The 25,667-nt window shown below is 39.3% G+C and overlaps 1 protein-coding gene and 1 long non-coding RNA gene across 4 annotated transcripts in view; one reads left to right on the top strand and one right to left on the bottom strand.

Annotated features, from left to right (window-relative positions):
• The window catches only part of TDRD7 (tudor domain containing 7), a 91,066-nt gene that overhangs the window by 59,079 nt on the left and 6,320 nt on the right, over positions 1-25,667 (bottom strand). For all 3 annotated transcript variants that reach the window (XM_070595834.1, XM_070595832.1, XM_070595833.1), the window contains exons 2-5: positions 15,930-16,142; positions 13,239-13,380; positions 12,086-12,299; positions 2,124-2,197 (exon numbers count right to left, since the gene is read on the bottom strand). In XM_070595834.1, coding sequence (XP_070451935.1) covers positions 2,124-2,197; positions 12,086-12,299; positions 13,239-13,380; positions 15,930-16,136 — 637 coding nt within the window. In that variant the 5' untranslated portion in view covers positions 16,137-16,142. The remainder of the gene's footprint in view (positions 1-2,123; positions 2,198-12,085; positions 12,300-13,238; positions 13,381-15,929; positions 16,143-25,667) is intronic.
• Positions 748-25,246, top strand: LOC139079657 (uncharacterized). The gene is made up of 3 exons (XR_011533444.1): positions 748-816; positions 23,517-23,610; positions 25,160-25,246. It is a non-coding gene; the product is annotated as an uncharacterized lncRNA (long non-coding RNA).

The raw sequence follows: 25,667 nt of genomic DNA, 5'->3' as shown, positions 1-25,667 counted from the left end.
TAACCCTGAAATAACCAGCAGGGTCAACAGCCACCACAGAGGAAATATGGTCCCTTTACTTTGAAAGGGTGCTTCATAGTTTAAACATCAGGATGATCTTGCTTCTTAAATAATAATGAAACATATTATTTAATCAATCATTTTCTAACTGCAACGAAGAAAGGCTAAATTTTAGACAATAATGGCATATATACAATGCCGAATTTGAAGCTATATTCCACAGAGCATAAGGATAATGCCTTAATAGTAAGACTGAAGAACATTTTATAGAAAACAAAAAATAGTTCAGGTTTTAAGGTATATCAATTTTCCACTTTACTAAGGAGAAAAAAATAATAATTTAGCAATATACAGTTCAAAAATTGATCCACCTACAATAATCATCCTAGTCTTGGTTTATAAACATAAATAAAATGTTTGGTGCCCACAGATTAATGATTTGTTTTTATCTCCCCAATCCAAATCATTTATCTTTCATAAGTGAATATTTGTAAAGTTTTGGCTAGCTCTCTTACTCACTTCTATTTTGTATCTAAATCTCAGAATGCCTGAGTTAACACCCTAAGATAATAAAGAAACTTGAGCGTCTACTATAACTGACAGTTCTGGTATTGCAAAAACTATGAAATTCATTCCAAACTTTTTCTGAATCCCAATGGGATACAGATCGGAGTATATTAAAACATATGTGTATATTTTAATCAAATAGTATTTCCACTGGGATTCAACGATTTTTCTTTGATTTTAAGCTGGCTGGTAGAGACACATGGGCTGGTGTGGGGATGCTGGCCCCTCAGGATGCCAGGAAGCCAAAGGGTGAGCTTCCTTGAGGATGGCTGGATGCTGACTCTGCTTCACCTGCCACGGGGAATGAGACCTGGCCTTGCTAAGGCTTAGTTTGGCTCAGAGAACAGAAGGGTCCAGGATGTCCATATATGTTTGCTATTAAAGGCATGGCTAATTTGTTTAAGTTCTTCCCAAATAATGATATAAAAGGGTAGGAAAAAAGAAAAGACGAGTTTCTCAGAATTGGCCAGACCTTCCCTTAAAGAGAGAGTGTCAGCAGTTGACCTTGCATAGTCCTTGCACGTGTACCTGCTCTGTGGGGCCACTGGAGTCACCTAAGCTTCTGTACCTTTTGTTAAACAAATAAAGGAAGTCATCTAGGCTGCCAGCAGGTAGGAGAGGTTGTGTAGGGGAGGTGGTGCGTAAGTGTGTGCATCTCAGCTGCCAGGTGAATGGCAACCCTCCTGAAACAAGTCCTCTTGGTTGTGCGGAAAAGCTTATTCTAATTTAAAAGGATCTATGACCTCTAAAGGGTACACAACTTTACTGAGAAGTCATGTTTCAGAAACTGCATAGGTAAAAGTAACTGATATAAACAAAAATCACATTGTTCAATTAGTTCCATTAGAAATACCAGAGATATGTTCTTATGGAAAAAACGATTTCAACTCAAAGAATCACACTTAAAGAACAAATCATTTAAAATCACATTTAAATTTCATGCAACATAAGCACTAATTCTGAAAACACTGTATCCCTCGGTGTCGGGCTATGAGCAGGGGGTTTACCCTTTGGTTGGAGGAGACGAGATGATGAGTGGATGCATTTCTAATCTTTAGATTCTTTGACTTTATTATGTCTCTTATTATTTTCTTAACAGCCCCTTTGGATTTTATAACCTGATGAATCATTTATATTCATATTTAGATGCTTACTAGTCATTGCACACAGTTTAGGGTCCCAGCTTTCAAATGGTGGAGTATCTGAAACTATTTTAGGAGTTGAAGTCCCATATTTATGTACTTTAAATCATACCCTCTAATGAGTGAGAGGGTGACAAGGGGCACAAGTATCTCTGCAAGTGACACATGGAAGTAAAACAGAAGAGGTGTGGTGTGAGGGAGGCCTCAAGCCAGGGGATAACGACATCCTGGGAGGTATTATTTTCTCTTTAGTTGCATTCGAAATTTAAAGAAATCAGTAAAGAGGAGGAGACATATACACCAGGTAGGAGAAGCTGAGAGCAATGTCAAAGGCCATCAGCAGACATTTTTTCTTAGGGTTCTGAGGCTCCAGAAGCCAAAACGTATCATGAAGATTATGTTTAGAAAACATACCACTCATTTCCTTAGTACAGGTTCTTGAGAGATGCATCTGAAAAGGTGGCGGAAGGGATGCCTTTGGGCTAAACCTATGGTATATAAAAAAAAGCCAATTAAAATTCAAATAGTAAAGTCTATACCAAGTTTTAAACACTGTACTTTTCATTTAAAGTCTCTGTGGCACTGAACAGCAAAACAAGTCATTAAAATATTTCAAAACGAGCAAAAATGAAAACGATACCTGGTCAGCTTTCATGTTTCATATTCAACCAGAGAAAAGTGTAATAAAGCTAAATTTAAACTAGGACTTTAAAGAACTTGGAATTCAGATTTCCAATTAATCACCTTTAAGGGACTAGCAATACAAAACAAAGAAAACCATGCAAAGAATAAACAGTTGAACATAATGAAATTTTGGAATATAACTAAAAACTGAAGGACTTGCATCACTAGATATTGAAATGCATTATAAAATTACAACATTTAAAATAGTTGGACAGATAAATAAAATAGTAGAGAGTTTAGAAACACTCAGTTTACATTGCAACTTTGCACATGATAAAACAGCACTTCAAACCAGAGAGGAGATTGCTCAAATAAGTACTTAGGAAAGAAGAAATAGATCCTCACCAAAAGAATCTTTTATAGGAATTATATTGGGTATATGTAGGAAGATTTTTCCAAATATGAGGACAAAGAAATAAACCACACACACACACACAGAAGTCCTTTGTGTTCATGTCTGTCTCTCTCACTAGACTCCAAGTGTCTTAATTACCTGTGTTCCCAGTGCCCAGGGCAGTGCTTAGTATACGAAGGGAGAGTGAATGTTGTAAGAATGAAGAGGAGGATTGAATGAATCAATGACTATGTCTTGCCCAGCAGTGGGTGGGGGACTAGAGTGGGTGACAGTGACACAGCACACACATTTCCCAATTTTTGGATGGCATGGAATACTCTAAAAATTAGATCAATTTTTTGAAATGAGGCACACCTCCTTATAATATTTTAATTTTAAAAGAAATGATTAGATTGTAGGCTACCAATAACAGTTTCTTTAGTATATGATGCTACACAATTATAAGAGGATCACATTTGTGAATAATGCATCTGGGAAATAACAGAAGATGCCAAAATCATATCCACCTCCTACTGTTGCTGAACTGGTAGAGAGACAGCACTCCCTTCCCTTGAACCAGAGCCCTAAAAATGTAAACTGAAACCTTCTCCTGCTTTGAGTCAGCTTTGAGGGCTCTAGTAGAAGCAGAGGGTTGTGAGCGAAGGGCGAGAGTACAGGAGACAACGGCAGAGACTGCTATTGGTAGGTCTAACGGACAGGAAAGCAAACAGTCAACACAGCAAACGAAAGATATTCAAGGGAAACCACAGGGACACACGAAAAGCAAACACAGTAATATGACTATGAGCTCCAACCAATTCTATAACAATAAGTATAAAAGACTTATTTTGTTTCTTAAAAGACAAATGCTTAAACTGGTCCCCCCAAAAACCCCAAATCTAAACATATGCCATCTATTAGAGACATGTTCTTATCCCACAAATATTTATTTGGGACCTACTGTGTGCCAGGCATTGTGTCTGACAGTAATGATCAATGATAAGCAAAAAAACACACCCCTACTCTCACAGACTACACACATTGTTGAGAAAGCTGACTGTGGTGAGCAGCTGTTAGACGGCCTCAGTGATCCTTGCCTCCTGGCATCCACAGCCTGTGTAATCCCCTCCCCTCGAGTAATTTGTTTCTAGCCCAGCAAACACTTCAAGGTTGAGGGCACTACAAGTAAGTAGGCTACAAAAGGCTTTAATTTCCATTTTGCTAGCATAATCTCTCCCTTGCCGGCTTTGACGAAGCAAGTGGCCACGTTTGGGAGGCCTATGTGGCAAGAAATGGAAGGTGGTCTTTGGCCAAGAGCCAGACAGAACTAAGGAACAACTCAAAAGGAATCAAAGCAGAGGACCTAGCTAAGCGGTGCCTAGACTCCTGACCCACAGAAGCTAGGAGATAATAAATACGTGTTGTCAGCTAAACTTGTGGTAATCTGGTACACAGCAATAGAGAATTAATGCACCGACAAAATCTCTAAATAAGAACAAAGTCTACTAAGTGCTCTGTGAGGAGCAGCAGGTGTAATAACAGCATTGATAGAACCAACAAACCAAATTAGGAGGTAGAGAGAGGAGAAAGGAGAGAGTAAAGGTTATTGACACTTGTAATCAATGATTCCAAATGGACAGCCCAGAAACTGAGTCAAATATTTACAACAATTTATATGGGTAAAGATAGCATTTCAAAACCAGCAGAGAAAGAAAGGATTATGAAATAACTGATATTAGGACATCTGGCTAACCAGAAAAAGATTCCTACTCTCATACTGTACAACAAAATAAATTCTGGATGAATTAAAGATCAAATGTATAAAATGAAACCAGAAAAATTCTAAAAGACAGAAGACATATTATGTAATATTGAGGTAGAAACGCTTTTCTAAGCATAATACCTAAAGGCAGAAAGGAAGAGATTGATAAATGTAACTATATAAAATCTTAAAGTTTCTGACATCAAAAATGCCATAATTAAACTAACTGAGGAAATACTGCCAAAATATTAAAGACAAAGGGTCAACATCCTTAGTTTATACATCACTGTCACAAATTAGGAAGAAAAACAACAGAAAAATTGTGCAAAGGACAAAGACGTTCTATTTATAGAAGAACTATAAATGGGCTAAAAAAATAACAAAAGTATAACTTCCATAAGAATTAAAATAAAAGAAATAGAAATTAAAACACAGGTACATTTTTTCACCTTTTAGAGTATCAAATAAAAAATTGATGCCCAATGTTGGCACGGACACAGGTAAATGATCACTCCCATATGCTTCTAGAAGAATATAAGTGGTACAATCTGTTTGGAGCACAAATTAGTAGTCTTAGTGTGTATACCCTTTTACCCAGATGTTCTATTTCTACCAATTTATTCTAAGAAACTAGTTGTGAATATATGTAAGGATTGTTCTACAAATACGTTCCTTGTAGAATTGCTTACAATAGTGGAAATCATTCAAATTCAACAATAGGTGATGGGACAATGGACTACCCTGACAGTAAAAACGATAATGCATTGCTATTTTTAATTTTTTGAGAAATCTCTATACTGTTTTCCACAGTGGTTGCACCAGTATGCATTCCCACCAGCAGTGGATGAGGGTTCCCTTTTCTCCACATCCTCATCAGCATTTGTTATTTCTTATCTTGTTAATTATAGCCATTCTGGCGGGTGTAAGGTGATATCTCATTGCAGTTTTGATTTGTATTTCCCTAATAATTAGTGATGTTGAACATCTTCTCATGTGCCTGTTGGCCATCTGTATATCTTCTTTGGAAAAATGTCTGTTCACATTATCTGCCCATTTTTTGATTGAGTTGTTCTTTTTCGTTGTTGAATTGTATGAGTTCTTTATATATTTTGGAAATTAACCTTGTCAGATATATGATTTGCAAATACTTCCTCCCAGTTGGTGGGTTGTCTTTTCATTTTGTTCATGGTTTCCTTTGCCCTGCAGAAGCTTTTTAGTCTGATGTAGTCCCATTTGTTATTTTTTCTTTTGTTTCCTTTGCCTGAGTAGACACGTTATTCCATATGATCCAGTTATCCCACTACTGGGTATTGATCTAAAGAATATGAGATCAACAATTCAAAGAGATTTATGCATCCCCATGTTTGTCACAGTATTATTCACAATAACCAAGATAAGGAAGCAACCCAAGTGTCCATCAATGGATGAATGGATAAAGAAGGTGTGGTATATACGTACAATGGAATACTACTCGGCGATATAAAAAAGACAAAATTGTGACAACATAGATGGACCTTGAGGGTATTATGCTAAGTGAAATAAGCCAGACAGAGAAAGACAAACACCATATGATTTCACTCATATATTGAAGATAAACAGATAAAGAAAACAGACTGGGAGTTACCAGAGGGGAAGGGGGTAGGCGGAGGGGGAAAGCCACACATGTGTATGGTGATGGATAAAACTAGACTAGTGGTGGTGAGCACGACGCAGTCTATGCAGAAACTGAAATATAATAACGCACACCTGACATTTACACAATGTTATAAGCCAATATGACCTCAATAAAATAATTTTTTAAAAATGATAATGTAGAAGTGTACTTAATGATATGGAAAATGTTCACAATATATTGCCTTTTAAAACAGGTTATAAAATAGTGACATATAGCGTGACCCAATTTGTATTTTTAAAAACTTATATACACATAAATAAAAATAATAGATATTTTAAAATGTTTACTTTTATGTCTGGATTAGAGGCAATTTTTTTCTTCCTTTTACTTTCTTATACTTTGCAAATTTTTTATACCGTACAAATAGTACTGTTGTAATCAGAACAAAGCGATAAATATATTTTAGAAAATGCTTCCCACAAATATGTAGTACATAAGTTTTAAACAGACTGAGAGATCAACAATAAATTTATATTCATTTACTTTAGCTTAATACTTGAAAGACGCCCTTTCAGTCATGTGCCTGTTGGCTAAAGCCAGTCACTCCTGTGCAAAGTGTATGATCTTACTCACTACAACAAACATAATAATTTCTTCTCTTTTTCTAGGCCTAGTAGGGGAACCTCGGCCTCCAGCACCACACTCATCTATGTTTTATGTATAAATATATTAAATACCTCATTTAGTAATGTTATCACTGTAACAAAATATAATGGTCATGAATTATATTATTTTAAAGATAAACATTTCCTTCCCTGATATAAACCAGAGAAACCACAAATAAAACACATATCCTCACTCCTGACGCCTCTTTCTATTTTACTGAAGACACATGGTAAACCTAGATTGATACCTACAATAACAGAGAATATCAATTATGTTATTTTTCTAGAATCTTCCATGTTTTTAACTGGCAGACTTGAGTTCTTACCCAGAGTTCTTGAGAACGGGTTTCTGGGGCCCATGAATCTCCTGAATTAGAACACAAACATGTGTGTATATGTGCACACATTTTTCTGGGAAGATCACGTACAGCTTTCATAAGTTTCTCAAAAGATTTGGTTACCCCAAAAAGCTTAAGCTTATTATAGCTTTTACTACTTAATATTACTGCTTAATATTTCACAGGTAGAAACAGAATCTTTTTCTATTGATCTATTTTGATAAGAGTAACTTTTTTGATTTTATAACTAGAAAGCCTGCCCATAAGATTTGTCACCAGGGGGTATTTAGGTTTCTCTTAAAAGGTATCTTTCAACTTGCATTATGCTCTAAAAGGAGATTTGATGAAGAAGTTTTACAATATCTTTAATAGTCTGTTATTAAAATAGTCTGTAATATCATCCATATAAAGAAACGCAGCTGAAGACAGCTAGGTCTCTAGTTCTAGAATTATACAAGACATTCTACCATATGGAATTCAAAATTCTTGCTGTGAAAGGCAAAAGACACAAGCATTTATTACATTAATCCTCAAAGATCCTCAAAGCTGAAAACATACATAAGGCTTTTACTATCAATTTTTTTTTAAAGATTTTATTTTTTTTCCCTTTTTCTCCCCAAAGCCCCCCAGTACACAGTTGTACATTCTTTGTTGTGGGTCCTTCTAGTTGTGGCATGTGGGATGCTGCCTCAGCGTGGTTTGATGAGCAGTGCCATGTCCGCGCCCAGGATTCGAACCAACGAAACACTGGGCTGCCTGCAGCGGAGCGCGCGAACTTAACCACTCGGCCACGGGGCCAGCCCCTTACTATCAATTTTTTAATCTGAAATACTTATAAATTCACAGGAAGTTGCAAAAAATGTACATAGAGGTCCTGTGTCTCCTTCGCCTAGCTCCCTCCAATGGCAACACTTACACAGTACAGTATCAAAACCACGCAACTAATATTGGTACAATCCAGAGCTTATTCACATTTCACCAGTTTTACACGTGTGTGTGTGTGTGTGTGTGTAGCTCTGTGCAATTTGACCACACATATAAATCCATGTAACCACAACAATCAACATCCAGAACTGTCCCAGCACTTCGAGGCTCCTCCTTGCTGCCCCTTTGCAGCCACACCCATCCCCCTTAACCCCACCCCTAACTCTTGGCAACCATGTACCTGTCCTCCATTTCTATAACTTTGCCATTTCAAGAATGTTATATAAATAGAAATGTACTGTATGTCACCTTTTGATATTGGCTTCTTTCACTCGTCATAATTCCCTTGAGGTTCATCAAAGTTTTGTGTGTTATCAGTAGTTCTCTTTTTTATTACTGAGAAGTATTCTGTAGTATGGATGTTACAGTTTGTCGAACCATTCACCTAATAAAGGACGTCTGGGTTGTTTCTAGTTTTTGGCTATTATGAATAAAGTTACTATGAACATTTGTGTACAGGTTTTGTATGAAAATAAGTTTTCATTTCTCTGGGTTGAATGCCCAGAAGTGCAAGTGCTGGGTCATAAGGTCACCGCATGTTCAGCTTTTTTTTTTTTTAAAGAAACACCCAAACTGTTTTCCAGAGTGGCTGTTCAATTTTACATTTCTAACAGCAATGTAAGAGTGATCCAGTTTCTCTGCATCCTTGCCAGCATTCACTATTATCACTATTTTTTATTTTAGCCATTTTAATAGGTGTGGTACAGTGATATCTCATTGTACTTTTAATCGTCATTTCCTTAGTGACTAATGAAGTTGAACATCTTTTCACATGTTTTTGCATTTAAAGTAATCATTGCCATGTTAGGGCTTATGCCTGCCATTTTACTATTTGTTTTCTGTTTGTTCCTGTTTTTCCTTCCTCTATTTCTCTTTTCTTGCATTCTTGTGGGTTACTTAAACTTTTCTGAGACTTCCATTGTGATTTGTAGTGCTTTTTACTATATCACTTGGTATGGTTTTCCTATTTGTTGCTCTCTGCATTCCAATATCACACACAGTAACATCATGCTCTACTGCTTCCCAGTGTTTCACCACTTCAAGTGAAGTGTAGAAACCTTACTTTCACTCAGGTCTCCTTGCTTTCCCCACTTTATAAATAGAATTGTCTTAAGTTCTTTCTCTACATACATTGAACACCACATAGATGGTGTTGTTATTTTTGCTTCAACCAAATATGATTTAAGAAACTCATGAGAAGGATAATCTATTATATTTACAACTTTTTCTTTCACCCATTCTGCTCTTTTCTTTCTTATATTTCAAGCCATCTTATATTAATTCTTTTCTGTTGAGAGAACTTCCTTTAGCTACTCTTTAAGAGTAGGTTGACTAGTGACAAATTCTCTTAGTTTTCCTTCGTCTAAAAACGTCTTTATTTCCCTTTCATTCCTGAAGTACATTTTTGTTGGATACAGAATTTGTGGTTGATAATTTTTTTCTTTCAGGAATAGAAAAATGTGCTGTTTTTCCTCCATGGTTGTGGATGAGAAATCCACTGTCATTAAAACCATGTTCCCCTATAGGTGAAGTGTCACTTCCCTCTGGCTGTTTTCAAGATTTTTTCTTTGCCTTTAGTTTTCAGAAGTTTAATTTTAATGATTTGTCTTGGTGTGGGTTTCTTTGGATTCATCCTCTGTGGAAATCTCTCAGCTTCCTAAATTTGTAGGTTCACGTCCTTAGCCAAATCTGGGAAGTTTTCAGCCATTACGACTTCAAATATTCTTTCAGCTCCACTCTTTCTCTTCTTATGAGATTCTGACAATACACATATTAGATCTTTTTGTCTCTTCCCCACAGGTCCCTAAGGTTCTGCTAGTTGTTTTTTTCCCATAGGCCCCTCAGGTTCTGCTAGTTGTTTTGTTTTGTTTGAAGTCTATTTACTCTGTTGTTCAGATTGGGTAATTTCTATTGTTCTATCATCAAGTTCACTTATTCTTTCCTCTGTCATATTTTTTCCTCTTATTGAGCCCATCTGGTGCATTCTTTATTTATTGTTGCATTTTTCAGTACTATAGTTTCCACTTGGTTCTTTTTTGTTTGTTCTCTTTCTTTGGTGAATTTTCTAATTTTTTACTTTTTCCAAAAGTATTTGCAATTGCTCACTGAAACATCTGTTATGACAGCTGCCTTAAAATCCTTGTCAGATAATTCCAACATGTGATTCATCTTGGTGTTGGCATCTGTTGACTGTCTTTTTTCATTTAAGTTATTTTCCTGGTTCTTAGTATGTGATTTTTTTTTAATGTATCCTGGACATTTGGACATAGGAGACTCTGGATCATATGCAAATTTCCTATTTTAGCAGGCAGTTATCCTGTTTAAGTTTAGCTCATAGCTCCTGGCCCACTTTTGTAGGCTGTGGTTGCAATGATAATTTAGTTTTCAGAGCCCTTACAGTGCTATTCTGTCTGGCACATTCACCTGTTGCTGTTGGGTCTACCGCTTGATCTCTGCAGGTGGTACCCACAGGAGCAGAATGCACTTCCTTGAGCCTGGTGCTGCTTGGTGTGGGGTGGAAGCACACTAGGCTCAGGTCAGAGAACATCACCTTGCACCAGTTCTTTGGGCTATTTGGTGCAGGCAGGGTCCCCATTCAATCCCTGTTGGTGCTGCCTGCAGGGATGGAACATACTAACCTGGGCCACCCACTGCTACTAGGTGAGAGGCAGGAGACATCAGACTACGGGGTAGAGAATGCTCCCCTGGACCCACAATCCAGCATGCCTGATTTTGCTGTCATTTTACAGATTCAGTCCAAAATGGGATCTTGAAGTTTAGGCAAGCAATCAGAGAAGACAATGGTACCTCAGTCACATACTGGACCCAACCAGTGCTTTGGGGCAAAATCCACGTTTTAACTATGTATTTTCTAGACCTTATCAAAACTGGAATATACTAACCATGAACAACACTAAATATATACCATTACGAAAAATATTTTAGAGTTACTTTATAAAAAATATCAAAATATAAAAAATTGGTACTCTTTTACCTAGTTTTTTTAAAAAAAGTAATTCTTTCTGAATATTCTAGTACTGGGGGCAACTATCTTTTACACAAAACGGAACTTTTGAATACTGACTTAAAGGCATATGATATAACAAAATTTGTTTTGTAAAAGCACAAATAGGTTTGAAGAATGTGATACTGATTCTTCTATGTCCTGACTTGGCAAACCTTTTCTGTAAAGGAGCCAATTGTATATATTTCAGGTCTTGCAGGCCATACAGTCTCTGCATAACTACTCAACTCTGCAGTTGCTGTGCAAAAGCAACCACAGACAATACATAAATAAAGGGATGTGGCTGTGTGCCAATAAAACTTTATTTACAAAACACAGGCAATGGGCTGGATTTGGCCCATGGGTCACAGTTTGCTGACCTGAGTTACCTTATAAAACCACAAATTTAGAGCCAGAAAGGAACTCTGAAATCACCTAGTTTAACATTTTCATTGGACAAATGAGGAAACTACAGCCCCAAAAGACTAAATAATTTCACCTGGCTAGTGAAAGGCAGCACTCAAATTAAGACTTTAAGGTTGTGTTATTACTGCTGGTCCGGTATTCTGATGCCTGGATGTATCGTGCTATTGTATAATTATGGGTAAGGTTATCGGAGCATAGTGCAATGTGCAAATCAATGAGATTTTACTTAAAACTTACAAAACTCATTATAAGAAAGGCTTTCAGAAAAAGTTGTAAGTTATGCTGAAGTAGCATCTTAGAACAACCTGTGAGTGCCTTTAAAATGAATTTTATAAAGAGACATTGCCAATAATTCAGAGAAAATATAAAATGGAGATATAGTCAGAGAACGACATTCAGGCAGCCAGGAAAAGTGAACGTACTAGTAATGATGCATCTTTCTCCTACACGTGAACTTACATTAGACAAAACAGAAAGTATTTCCTTCTTAGCATGAACATACATATTTGACTTTTATTATCCCACATTCACCAAACTTCTCTCAGCCAGACAAAGCCCAAATACCTGTTGTTGGCAGACATGGTCACATGCCTCTGCACTGGAGCGTCTTTGAAGACATCACTTCCAACAGTTGTGTGTAATGTGTAGGGCGGCATTTCAGCATCAGACTTGACTCCAAGAGAGTTTCCTTTGTCTCTTAACAGTGTTGGATTAGGTTTTTTGCTGATAGAAAGATCTGAAGAAAATCCTGGTTGTCTGAGAGTTGCTTTTGGTTTTCCTATGAAGTTAGGCACACATAATGGAATTAATTAGCTTCCCCAAACCCTAGTTTCATTATGTCACTCCCCTATCCAGATGTTTTCTGTGGGTCTCTATTCTCAAACAGTCTGTAAGAACATGAGCAGGGTGCCACTAGAGGGTTGGGTGGTCAGCAGGGAAAGAGTAGATGGCAAGGATTTGGCAGATGAGGTTCTTCAAAACACGGCTTCATCCGCCAGACTAGCCAGGAACCTTCCCTCTACTCACCGACTGACACTTCAGTGGCAGCCCCTCCTGCTCCTACAAATGCAGCGCACTCAGCAGTATCTCGGTCCTCCCGTCTCTTCCGCGTCACTTTAAATTCTTCCTGTTGTTTGAGTTCTGGGTTCAAGTCTCCCCTTCACCTTGAAGCCCTCCACTGCCATTCTCACTCACGATGATTGCTCCCTTGTCTAAAATGCTCACTGTGGCATTCAGGCATCTCCTCTTATATTACCATTACACTGTTTCTTGAGAATTTAGTTTTAGAGCTGATTAGAAGCTCCTCGAGATAAGTGTTCAGTAAACACTGGCTGAGTTGTCTATAACAACTTTATGTACTATATAATTCATGTTTTTCTGAAAATAAAGGATTTATACTAAAAGACATGATTTGCTAAATAGGACATTAAATCATAGGTTCTTGGTTCCGCCAACATTCTGGATGGGGCTTTCCCCCAAATAACCCAAAAGAATAAAACCACATTTTGCCGTAATAAGTTTAATTAAAATCTACTCTGAGTTATTTCACACTGTTCGCTTAATTTCACATGGAAATACTAGCCTCAGGATTTCTCCCTTGACAGATGAATGTTAACAAATATAGGTGTTTATCACGAATATAAGCAATATTTCCATAATTCCATATAAGTGTATTCATAGACAGGCTTAAGAACTTTAGCAGGTGAAAAGACCCTACCTTCCAGAGGAAATGGCATGGTTTTCTTGACTCTCATCTGACAATTCACTTGCCGCCCAGTTTTCCTTTTAGAACTCCTCTGACGAGCCACAAGCTGAGCAATTCTTGCAGTTTCTGTGCAGGCCACGGCATAGCAGGTGATCTGTTCATGAGAGGAAGGTGAGAGGGAAGCACTTCTCAGATTCACTGGTGCCTAGAGGCTGACTTTTTTTTTTTTTTTTTTTTGGAGGAAGATTAGCCCTGAGCTAACATCCATGCCCATCTTTCTCTACTTTATATGTGAGATGCCTGCCACAGCATGGCTTGATGAGCGGTGCCACGTCCACACCCGGGATCTGAAACGGCAGACCCTGGGCTGCTGAAGTGGAACGTGAGAACTTAACTGCTGTACCACCGAGCCGGACCCAAGAGGCTGATTTTTAAAAGTGGATCTTAGTGAGTTTACATGTTTCAAATCAAGCCGTATGCAAATATTCACGTCTCTCTCTCCTTGACAATGTTAGAGCAAAATTCTATTTTCTACAAGAGAAATCGAGCATAGTCTAGCACACTGAATCATGCTTCCCCAAACTGAAGATTTCATTTATTCCACAACAGGTATTTATTAAGCATCTCTGAAGTGCTAGGTGCTATGGGATTAACAAACGAACCAAAAGAAACCTGTGGTCTGCATATAGTATCTCATATAATCTGAGATATATTTGATTCCCATTTTATACGTGGGAAAACAGAGGTGCAGGAAAGTTAAGGAAACTTTCCTAAGTCACACAGCCAGGCTCTCTCTCTGAATCCAAAGCATGTACTTGTAGCCGCTATCTGTATCGCCTCTCAAAGGCCACTCAATCGTAGTCTTGCCACGGCACTGGCTTAGCTGGGTGACTTGGCGTGAATCAGTTTACCTGCCAAATCTCAGTATTCTCAGCTGTAAAACAGGAGTGGGCCTAGATCTGGGGTTTTTAAGCTTCAGTGGAGCCACCGGATTCCATGAAGGTGGCTCGGGGCCCTTACAGAGGCAGGGCTGTGAGGGCAAGGCAGGGCAAGCGGAGCCTGGACCCTCTGGCACCTGCTTAAAACACAGCAGCTCAGCTTTCTACCTTTTAAAAAATGGGTATGAAATACAGGATATCTGAAAAAAGTATGCAGACTATCGGGACCGGGTGACCTCTAACGCCCCATTTAGTGTTAAAGCCTTTGATTCCAGGTTGAAATCAAGCACACGAAAGCAATAAGGCTTCACACCACAAGCCAAAGTATGTTCCCACTCTTTGGCCCAGTATATGTACTCCTGAAAATATATTACAGGAATATAATTCAAGAGAAGAAAAAGTAATATACCCAGATATTTGTAATAGGGGTTATTTTAATAGTCAAAACCTGGAAACATTAAAAATGTCCAAAATAGAGGAATAAAGAGTAAGTTGTAGTATAGTAACTATATGAAGCATTAATTTATTAATTCATTCAGACATTTGATCATTCACACTTTCACCACATATTTATTAAGCACCAGCTATCAGAGGTGAAAAAACAATCTCTCATCCTCAAGAAACTTATGAAGGAAAAAGAGAGGGTCTCAGAGACTAAATAGAAAACACCAGTCAAGTGTTACATTAGCTGTATGACAAGGTTCCAAGCAGACAGAAAGGAGGGCTTCACTCCATCTGGGAGAACCAAGGACGCTGCAGCAAGTCTTATTATTCATACAGTATTTAATTCATTTACACCTGCTCCTTACAACAATGACTACAGAGCAGGTGAACTTCCCCTTTGTCCACTCTCCCAATCCTGGTGCCCTTTTTCCTCCTCCACCCACTGCCTCCCCAACCCCCCACCAAACGGAGGAACGACTATCACAAGTTTTGGTGAGAAATACTCCACATCTGTTCTGAGTGTTTACACATGTAGAAATGTACGCAGAAAAATGGCTGTTTCGGGGGGTGGGTGCCTTTTTGTCTTCTGGACGGTGGTCTGTCCGTCTTTTCCTACCGTGCACTGGGCAGACAGCAAGGAGTGAAACTGCTGGGTCACAGGCATGTGCAACACAGGATTTATTGGCCACCAAACTGCCCACGTTATACATAAAATACTCTTCCAGAGAAACTAAAAGATTTACAATTGTAGAGAATTATGATCACATTGGTGTGAAGGTGAGAACAGGCTGAGACAGGAGGGACTAAAGACAAGGCGACAGGGAGAGCCCTTAATAATCGAAGGTGCTGAATGATCAATTAGGGACTGAACTAGGGTCCAGATGGTAGGACTAGACAGCAGTCAGGTCAAATGGAGAGAATTTAAAAGTCTCTATTAGATTTGGAAATCAGGAGGTCATTAGTGACCCGGGCAAGACCAGCTGCAGCAGGTTCATAATGGATGGGTGTGACCTTTAGGCAGTTAAGGGCTCCAGTACGGTTATTTTGTTTGGACGTGGAGACTGGGTCAACTTTATCTTTAAAATACTTTATTTAATGTGGTTAAATCTGATTTTTACAATGGAAAGAACCTGAGGGATAAAACAAAAGACATCAGAATCTGGGTTGTGCTTTGGATGCTGTTCTCTCCATCAGCACCGATCTCAAACCATTTAGTTAGTACTTTTCGCTTGGACTTCTATCCTGGTTACGAGATTGGAAGTGCCAGACAGCCAACTAAGAATTGGTGTGACTCTTCTGACATGCACAATTACCTTCTTACCTCTCCAGATCTACTAGTCTCTATCCTGACAACTGCGGGCACGCTTCTCAGATACGCTTCTAGTGTAGGGTAGCCCAACTGCTTGAAGGGAATCCAGTCTCCGGTCAAGGACCTGTACTCTCCTTGGAGCCGGGGCAATGCTATTCCGTTCTTATGAGACTGTAGAACAGCTCGTAGCATTTTTGAAACCAGATCTGCTTCCAGCATCTTCACCTATAACAAGAAAGTAGAAGGTTACTATAACATGATTCATTAGGTTAGAATTCAAATAGATTTTCAGAATTTACACTTGTTAGATTATTCCATAAACTGTTACTGAGAACTTTCTGTGCTACTACAATAGAGGGAAGTAACTGCCATGGTAGAGAAAAGCTCAGAATACTGTGAGAACACGAGGGAAGTCAGAAAGGCACAGACCAGCCTGGGGAGGGAAGACATCAGGGAATGTTTCCCAGATGATGGGAGGCCTGAATGGAGTCCTGAAGTGGAAGGTAGAGACAGGGAGAGGCATCAGCCCCAAGTAAAGGGAACAGAGAGTTCAAAAGGCACAGAGGTGAGAGAGAAGTACACGGTTGGTTCAGAGAATTCCAGGCAGTTAAGTGGCTGGACATGACTGAAAGACAGCGATGGACAGATGGGAAGAAGCAGACCCAGAAGAGACTACTATATTATGCTAACATGTTTTCATTACTGACAAACATAATGTGGGGCCTTAGAGGGATTTTAAACAGGAGAATAAAGTGATCAACTCTGCGTTTTAGAAAGATCACTCACCATTCAGCAGTGGGGAAGATAAATTGGCAGGAGAAAGATTAAGTTGTAAGAATACTGGCAAATGTGGGGGACCTGAAAACAGAGCCTTGGGAATAAACAAAGAAATCAATTTGAGAGGTAATTAGGAGGTGGAATCAACAGGAATTGATTAACTGATGTGGGCGATGAGGGAGGTTCCCAAGTTTCTAGAAGCACAGTGGATACTAATGACCCCACTGAGTGGGGTAGAGGCAGGTTTCAAGAGAGGAAGAGAGTGAAGTCACTTTGGACAAATGGAGGCTGGGATGCTCGTAGGGCAGCCACGTAGATATAGTCACCAGCAACTCAGGTGAGAGGCCTGAGCTGGTTACAGATTTGCTGCTCTTCAGCACATATGTGGTATTTGGTGTCCAAGGAGTCAAAAATAAGGTTAAGGATGGACCTCTGTGGAAAGCTGTCATTTAAGGGATGGGCAGAGAAAGAAGAACCTATAAAAGGAGAGGAAAAAGTGACCAGAGAGATAGAAGCAGAAAGGCAGAGTCGGTGTCATATAAGCAAAAAGAGGAAAGAACCAAGAAGAGAGGCACATCCAAAAGTGTCATACACAGCAGACAGGTCAAGTGAAAGAAACAATGAAAAGTGACTACTGAATACCGGTACCTAGGAAATCCACGGGGACCCTGACTAAGGATTTTCATTGGTCAATAACAGGCGTTTTTCAAGATTACCCACTCATATTTTCTTTGCACTAATGGTAAACAGAACGGAGATACATTCAGAGAACGACATTCAAGCAGCTGGGAAAAGCGGACCTAGCCTTCCACTAAAGGAAGGAGAAAGGCCAGCCAGGGACACTTGTTAACTTTTCCTTGAGCAGTGCCACGCAACAGAACTGCCTGTGCCGATGGACACGTTTTATAACTGCACTGTCCAGCACGGGAGCCACTAGTCATATGTGGCCACTAAGCACTTGAAAGGGGGCCAGCATGACTGAGGAACTGAATTTTTAATTTAAATTAAACATGGCTAGTGGACACTATATTGGACAGCACAGAACTCTAGACAGTCTTGTTCCTTCTCTGGTTTGGAAAACAGAACGGAGGAATGGCATATAATTCCAGCAATTTCCTCATTTGTCTCTTTTAAAAAGGAGACAAAATATCAGCTCATTTGTGGGTGCTCTTAATTATAAATGATACTCAAATGACAGCAAGGTTTAAATGCAAATAACCTAAGTATTCATTATGTACTTCCCTCTACTATTAACTCTTCAAATTTTCACCACCAGCACCAACATGTAATTAATACTATTAATTAAACAGTAAATTAATTAAATAGTACATAGTTTAGGAAAGTCCTATACTAGGTCCATATTCTCATTCTTTCTATAGACAGACACACGTGCATGTGTATATATATATATATATAAAATTATATATTCAAATCTTCATTTAGGTATAATTTACATACAGTAAAATTCCCTCATCTTCTGTGTGGTGTATACTGACTTTTGAAAACTGTTTACACCCATGTAATCATCACCACAATCAAGATAGAGACATTTCCATCACCAAAGAAGTTCCTCATGCGGGGTGTGTAAGATATGTAAAAGTAAAACGCACAACAATGACAGCACGAAGAATGAGAGAGAGGGACTGGAAGTTCTTAGACTATACATGAGGTAGCATAATATTATTTGAAAGGGGAATGCGATAAAGACATATATTGTAAACCTTATGGCAACCACTATATTTTTTTTAAAGAGGTATAACTAATAAGTCAGTAGTAAAGATAAAACAGAATAAAAAATGAAATCAAAAGGCAAGTAAAATGGAATGAGGCATGGAAAACATCAACAACAAAGAACAGATAGGGCAATTAGAAAGCATCTAGCAAAATGGAGATTGAAAGCCAACCATACCAAAAATTACATTAAATGGAAATATTCCTATATTCCACACGGATATAAAAGCAAGACTTACCTATATACTATTTACAAGAAACTTATTTTAAATATAACTACATAGGTTAAAAGTAAAAAGAAAAAGACGTGCCATGCAAATACATGACTATATTAATATCAGAACAAGGAACATTACCAGGGATAAAGAGGGATATTACATAATTAAGGAGTTAATTCATCAGGAAGACATACGAATCCTAAGTGTGACTGCATCTAACATCAGAGTTTGAAAACACATGAAGCAAAACCCAATGGAGCTGACAGAATACATAAACAGATTCACAATTATGGCTGGAGACTTCAAAGCTCCTTCCTCAGTAATTGGTGGAACTGGTAGACAAAAAATCAGAAGGATATAGGAGAGCTGAACAACAGTATCAACCAAACTGACATAACTGATATTTATAGAACACTTTGCCCCAACCATAACAGACTATACATTCTTTTCAAGAGCACATGGGACATTCACCAAGATAGAATATATTCTGGGACTTAGAACAATCCTCAGCCAATTTAGAATAACTGAACTTATACAAAGAGTCTTCTGTGACCAGAACAAAATTAAACTGGGTATTAGTAACAGAAAGATGTGAACAATCCCCATGTATTAGCAAATTTAATGGCATACTTCTAAATAACCAAGGTCCAAAAAGGAAGGCCCCCTCCCTAAAAAATTAGAAAATAATTTTAAATAAATGAAAATACAATATATAAAAATTTGTTAATTCTGTAAAGCAATATTTAGAGGGAAATTACAATATTATATACTGATGTTGGAAAAGAAAGTTTCCAAATCAGTAATGTAATCTACTACCTTGAGAAAAAAGAGAGCAAATTAAACCAAAAGTAAGTAGAAGGAAGGAAGCAATAAAGATGAGAGCAAAATCAACACTGAAATGATGAAATAGATATTATGTAATAGAAAAAAAATCATGAAACTAAAACTAGTTGTTCAAAAATATCAATAAAATTGATAAACTTCCAGGTAGATTAATCAAGGAAAAAAAGAGAACACACAAATTACTAATAATGGGATTGAAGAAGGGGCCATCAATACCGATCCTACATACATTAAAAAGAGGTTATTATGACATCCCTCGTAAACATAAATGCAAAAATTTCCTAACAAAATATTAGCAAATCAAATCCAACAATATGTAAGACAGGTAACACATCACAATCAACTATGGTTTACTCTAATAATACAAGGTTGGTTCAACATTCATGAGTCAGTCAACGTAACTGACTCTATCAACAAACTAAATGAGAAAAACCACATGATATCAACAGGCGAAGAAAAGACATTTGACAAAGTTCAAAATCATTTAATGATAAAAATTCTCAGAAAGTAAGAATAGAAGGGAACCTCCTTAACCTGATAAAGAGCATCTGTGAAAAACCCACAGCTAACATCATATGTAACAGTGAAAGAGTGAATACTTTCTTCCTAAGACTGGGAACAGGGCAAGAATGTCTCCTCTCTTCACTCTTAGTCTTTATCACACTGGAGGTCCCAGCCAGCGCAATAAGGCTGGTTTCAAGACTTACTGTAAAAGCATATTAATCAAAATAGTGTAGTATTGTCAAAAGGACAGTCACATCAATGGAACAGAAATATAATCCAGAAATAGACCCACACATATATGGTCAACTGATTTTCAACAAAGATATCAAGGAAATTCAATGGAGAAAGTTCAACAAATAGTGCTGGAACACTACTCATCCACATGCAAAAAGTTAACCTCATTCCATACACAAAAATTAACTCAAAATGGATCATTTCAGCCCTAAATGAAAAAGCTAACAATGTAAAACTTCTAGAAAAAACAAAGGAGTAAATCTTTGTGACCTTGGGATAGGCAAAGACTTTTTAGAATCATAGAAGAAAAAACTGACAAATTGGATCTCATCAAAATTTAAAATTTCTGCTGTTCTAAAGACTGCTAAGAAAATGAAAATACAAGCCACAGACTGAGAGAAAATATTTTCATAACACACCTGGTAGAGGCCTGGTAACCAGCATATCTAAAAACATTCAAAACTCAATAAGAAAACAAAGAGCCCAATTGAAAATGCGCAAAAGATCCAAACACATACTTCACTAGAGATGCAGATGGCAAAAAAAAAAAAAAACACACACACATGAAAAGATGCTCAACAGCATTATTCATGAGGGAAATGCAAATTAAATCCACAAGGACATATCACTACACATCTATCAGAATAGCTTAAATTTTTTAAAAAGCTGACAGTATGAAGTGCTGATGAGAATGCAGAGCAACTGGAATTCTCAGACATTTCTGGTGGGCACGCAAAATGGTACTCTAAAAAATCATTTGGCAGTTTCTTAGGAACTAAATCATACACTTATCATACAATCCAGCAAACCTGCTCCTAGGTAATTACTCCAGGGAAATATGACCTCTGTCCACAGAAAAACCTGTACTTGAAATGTCTAGAGTAGCTTTATTCCTAATTGCCCCCAAACTGGAAACAATCCAAATGTCTATCAACAGGTGAAGGAATAAACAAACGTGGTATACCCAACACAGCGGAGCGCTACTCAGCAATAACAAGGAACAAAGTATTGATCCATAAATCCATGGGGATCACTCTCACATTATGCTCAGTGAAAGAAGCCAGACACAAAAGACTATATACTGTATGATTCTGCTTATGTAACATCCTGGAAAAGGCACAACTATGGGCACAGAAATTAGATCAGTGGTTGCCAAGGGCTGGGAGTGTGGCAAGGGGATGACTATAGAGAGGGCACAAGGCAATCCTGGGCTGATGGAAATATCCTGTATCTTGATTGTGGTGACAGATATACTACATAGTTTGTCAAAATTCAAAGAACTGTAAATCAAAAAAGGGTGGCTTTTACTGTATGTAAAATATATCTTCAATAAAACTGGGAAAAAATGTTTCTTCGAGTTGTCTTCCTTTGCAGTCAACTCTTTCCCCCTCACACAGTACTGTGTCCTGGCTCCTGGCAACCACCAATCTGCTTTCTGCAACTATAAATTAGTTTTGCTCAGTGTTCTTGAGTTTCGTCCATGTTATCACATTTATCAGCAGTTCATTCCTTTTTATGGAAGAGTAGTATTTCACTGTGTGGATATACCACAATTTGTTGGTCCATTCAAATGCTGATAGACATCCGGGCTGCTTCCAATTTGGAGGTATTATAAATAAAGCTGCTTTGAACAGTACAACTCTTTAAGTAAACATATGTTTTTCTTTCTCTTTTGTAAATACTGAGAATTGGGTTTTCCAAAAATTTAATATCCATAATAATTCTGGAAAGAAAGCATCATTCTCATTCTATAGATGAGAAAACCAAGGCTCAGAGAAGTCAAATAAACCACATATCACAGGATGTATGGAAGCAGGATTTTAGTCCTGGTCTGTCTGACGCCAAAGCCCACATTCTTTCTGTCATATCACTCTGCCTTCTGGTACTGAAAAAAAACAGAAACAAAAGGCAAACTCTGAAGAATTAACAACAGGAGACAAGACTGTCAAGAAAGACAGTAAGCAAGGTGAAGAGAAAGAAACAGGGATGTGAAATCAACAGTAGCCTCAGCCTACTTGCAGGGATGGTAGGGATTCCGAGTCAGGGAAGCTGGAGACAGGCGCTCTACAGACTAAAGAGAAACTGCATGGCAGAGAAAGATGAAAGCTGTAGAGCGGGGGCACCTCCGTCACCCCTGACGTCCATCCACACTCTGAGTACGCCAGGGAGTGGGGAAGGACGACGGCTTGGGATCTGTACCTCAAGGCTGTCAGATGTTAAATCTGACATACGAGTTCTGGCTCTTAAGTAGTAAATTCCTGATTACAAGAGAAGTACGTGACTGAAAGATCAAAGATCACTGAACTTTTACTGTAGTTATTTCCTCATGTAGGAAAAACCATAATGGAGGCTGGCCAAGTTTAATTTGCAAGAGGAGAAACTAAAGGATCACTTACTAACCTCCCAGCGCCAGGCCTCCCCAACTTTCTCTCTTTGACCTCCACCTTTCTCAGCTTCTTTCCCTCAAAACCCAGTCCCTCCCACTACTCATCCAGAGTTCTGAGACAAACTGGACTTTGCCTCTTTGTAGATTATCTGCACATCTGGGTGAGCCTTAACTATGAATTATGTACACATTATGAGAAGATATGATGTCAGGTGGTCAGGACACTGTAGGAACAACCCACTTGGGTGAGAGCAGGCACCCAGGTCAGCTAGACTGCTTAGGATATCCGGCTCCTCCCAAGCAGAACCACTTTCAATTCCCCTGCCAGAGTTTCAGTCCGAAGGACTCACACTTCACCTTGAGAAGGGAGTTTCTAAGGTCTCCTTCTTCCCTTCTTTTTGGAAAGAGCATCCGTTCCATTACTACCCCTCCACTGTGGTCTACTTTTCCCCAGCTACATTATGGGGTGAACACCAATCATTAATTGATGGGGGGAATCTCTGATCAATGCATCTACTCACCAATGGAAATTCTATGACTAACACCTAACAGAACCCCAATATAATGCTGGTTTGAAAGGACGGGTCTAAGCTGATCTTAGAAGCTAATCAGAGGCGTTCTACAGGCCGCCCTATACGAAAGCCTTCTACTCCTTCCACCCTCACAATACCAGGCCACTTTCTCTGAACTGTCCCCCTCTATCTTGCGAAGTTCTGCCCTGAACAGCTGCCAGCAGGGATCTTCCAAACAGAACACAACAATTTCTTTGGGGGCGTGGGGGCTCACACAACCACATACAAAACCTAGCTGCCACAGAGTATAGTAAAAGCTGGAAAGCTCTGCCCAATGCTTGCTTCCTTAAGCCCACCCTCTTTAAATGCGTTGTCTTCTTTTGGGACCTCCTAGACTCTGCCAAGATCCAGTGGATGTCTTACGGCCTCTATCCTAATTATCCTACCCTTCTGCCGCAAAACTCTCAGATGTTTCATGCAGATACAAGGTACGTATTTACAGTGTGCAACTGACAGTAAAGTTCAATGAATACAACACCAGTGCTAGTCACTGTGGCACGGAAGTGCTCATCCTTAGTTTTCACTTTTCCCACCCTGTCTAACCTCATGTTTGCCTGTCTTCCTTTCTTGGTAATTATATGGTTTTTCCTAATTTAGACCTCCCAACCAGACCTGAGAAAGGCTCATGCCCCACTCACACCTCCTACTTTCACTTTTTCTTTCATGCACATATCATCATAGCTAAAACCCAAAGGCGGTGAACATTTCTTTCAATAGTAAAGCTGCTGACAACTAGTAGTTGATATGCTGATTTTGACTTGATTTGGAGGGAGAGACATGGTGATGCCTGTGCTTCCTCTTGCTCGTGTCCCCAAGCTCAACATCACTGCGCAAAGAACACTTATTTTCCTGGGACAAATCCCTTCTCCTGGGCCTCGATCTCCTTATCTGTAAGGTGAAGGAGTTGGATATGAGTGGTCCACAACTCCCTACCACCAGCACCAAGTGATACCCGAAAATGCACAGGCTGACGCCCACAAGGCCCGCACTCCTCACCCCCTCCATGGTGATCGCCCTCGTCCACGCCACCAACATCTTTTGCCTGGATGGGGCAACTGCCTACTAGCTGCTCTCTCTTCCACTTCCCCTCCTAGAGGCTATTCTCCCCATAACAGCTGGAGTGACCCCTTTATATCATAATAATATAATATCCTTTTATATTTCTATATCCATAATGTAATATCTTTTCTTCTTTTTCTTCCCAAAGCCCCCCACTACATAGTTGTGTATTTTAGTTGTGAGTGCCTCTCTAGTTGTTGTAATATCCTTTTATATCATAAATCCTATCACATCATTCCTCTGCTCAAAACCCTCTAAGGGCTCCCTGTCTCACTCAGACAAAAGGCCAGAGTCTTCACAGGAGTCAAAAGCACCCTACACGACCCGCAGCCCCCCCACTTCTCTGACCTCAATTCCTCCTTCCCTTCCTTTCTCTCGTTCCACTCCACCAGGCAGGCCGCCCTGCTTTTCCATGAACGGGCCTGGGCAGCCTCGCAGCAGGCTTTTGCACTTGCCCTTCCCTCTGTCTGGGAAGTCCCTGCCTGGGGTCCACGCGGCTCCCTGCCTCACCTCCTTCAGGTACTTGCTCAGATGTCAACTTCTCAGTAGGCCCTTCCCTGGCCACCCAACTCAAAATCAGAAGTGGTATGCCAGCCGCCCAGTACTCGCTGTACCCCCTCTCTGCCTCATTTACTCCTGAGCACTTGTCACCACCCAATATTCTTTTCTTTAGTTTTCCCGTCTGTCTCCTCGCCTGGAATGTAAGCTGCACGAGAGCAGGGATTTGCAAGGTTTTGCTCACTGCTGAGTGCCTACGTCCATACAAGAGCTCAGTAAATACTGAAGGGGTGAATGAGAAATTCTCCAGCTAGTTAACACCACTCCTTTTCTCTCCTACTCACTAAAATATAGCACAAGGCATGTGAGCTATTAAAGGAATAATCTTTAATTTATTAAAAAATTATTTGCAAATTTTAGTGGTTGTTATAAACTGACCGCGACAGCCAACTGTACCACCAAGCTGTGGTCGAGAGCCATCAAGTGGATACCTTCTGGGCCTTTCCACTCCGAGCCAGCGTTCTCAGTGAGCAGGCCCAGGTCAGGGCCACGGCTTTCCTGCAGGAAGGCCATGCATCCCGAGGAGCAGCAGGCGCCGCCTGAGCGCTGGAAGAGTCTCGGTGCACAGACACTGCTGGGCTTCACAGACACAAAGCGACGCTGAATTCCCAACAGCTTCCGGTGGTGAGACGCCACCAACCAACGGACAACAGAAACGCAACTGCTGGTGTGCGACGTTTCACAAAGTTTTTAAAAAGCTAAATACTATACTTGAGAGGACCGGGAAGCAATGCTTGAGCGCACAGCTGCAATCTGAATTAAGGCTTCCCCCTTCCCCTCCCGCCTTTTGAAAGGCTGCTATCTCACGGAATACTGTAATTCCCTACTTGCGAACAACTTTTTGGAGGGACTGTAAGACTGGGCCTCT

This window comes from Equus przewalskii, chromosome 26 (assembly GCF_037783145.1).
Source record: "Equus przewalskii isolate Varuska chromosome 26, EquPr2, whole genome shotgun sequence".
Lineage (NCBI taxonomy): Eukaryota > Metazoa > Chordata > Mammalia > Perissodactyla > Equidae > Equus > Equus przewalskii.
Note: the sequence above shows the minus strand (reverse complement) of the source record. Positions and strands in the feature narration are given on the sequence as shown.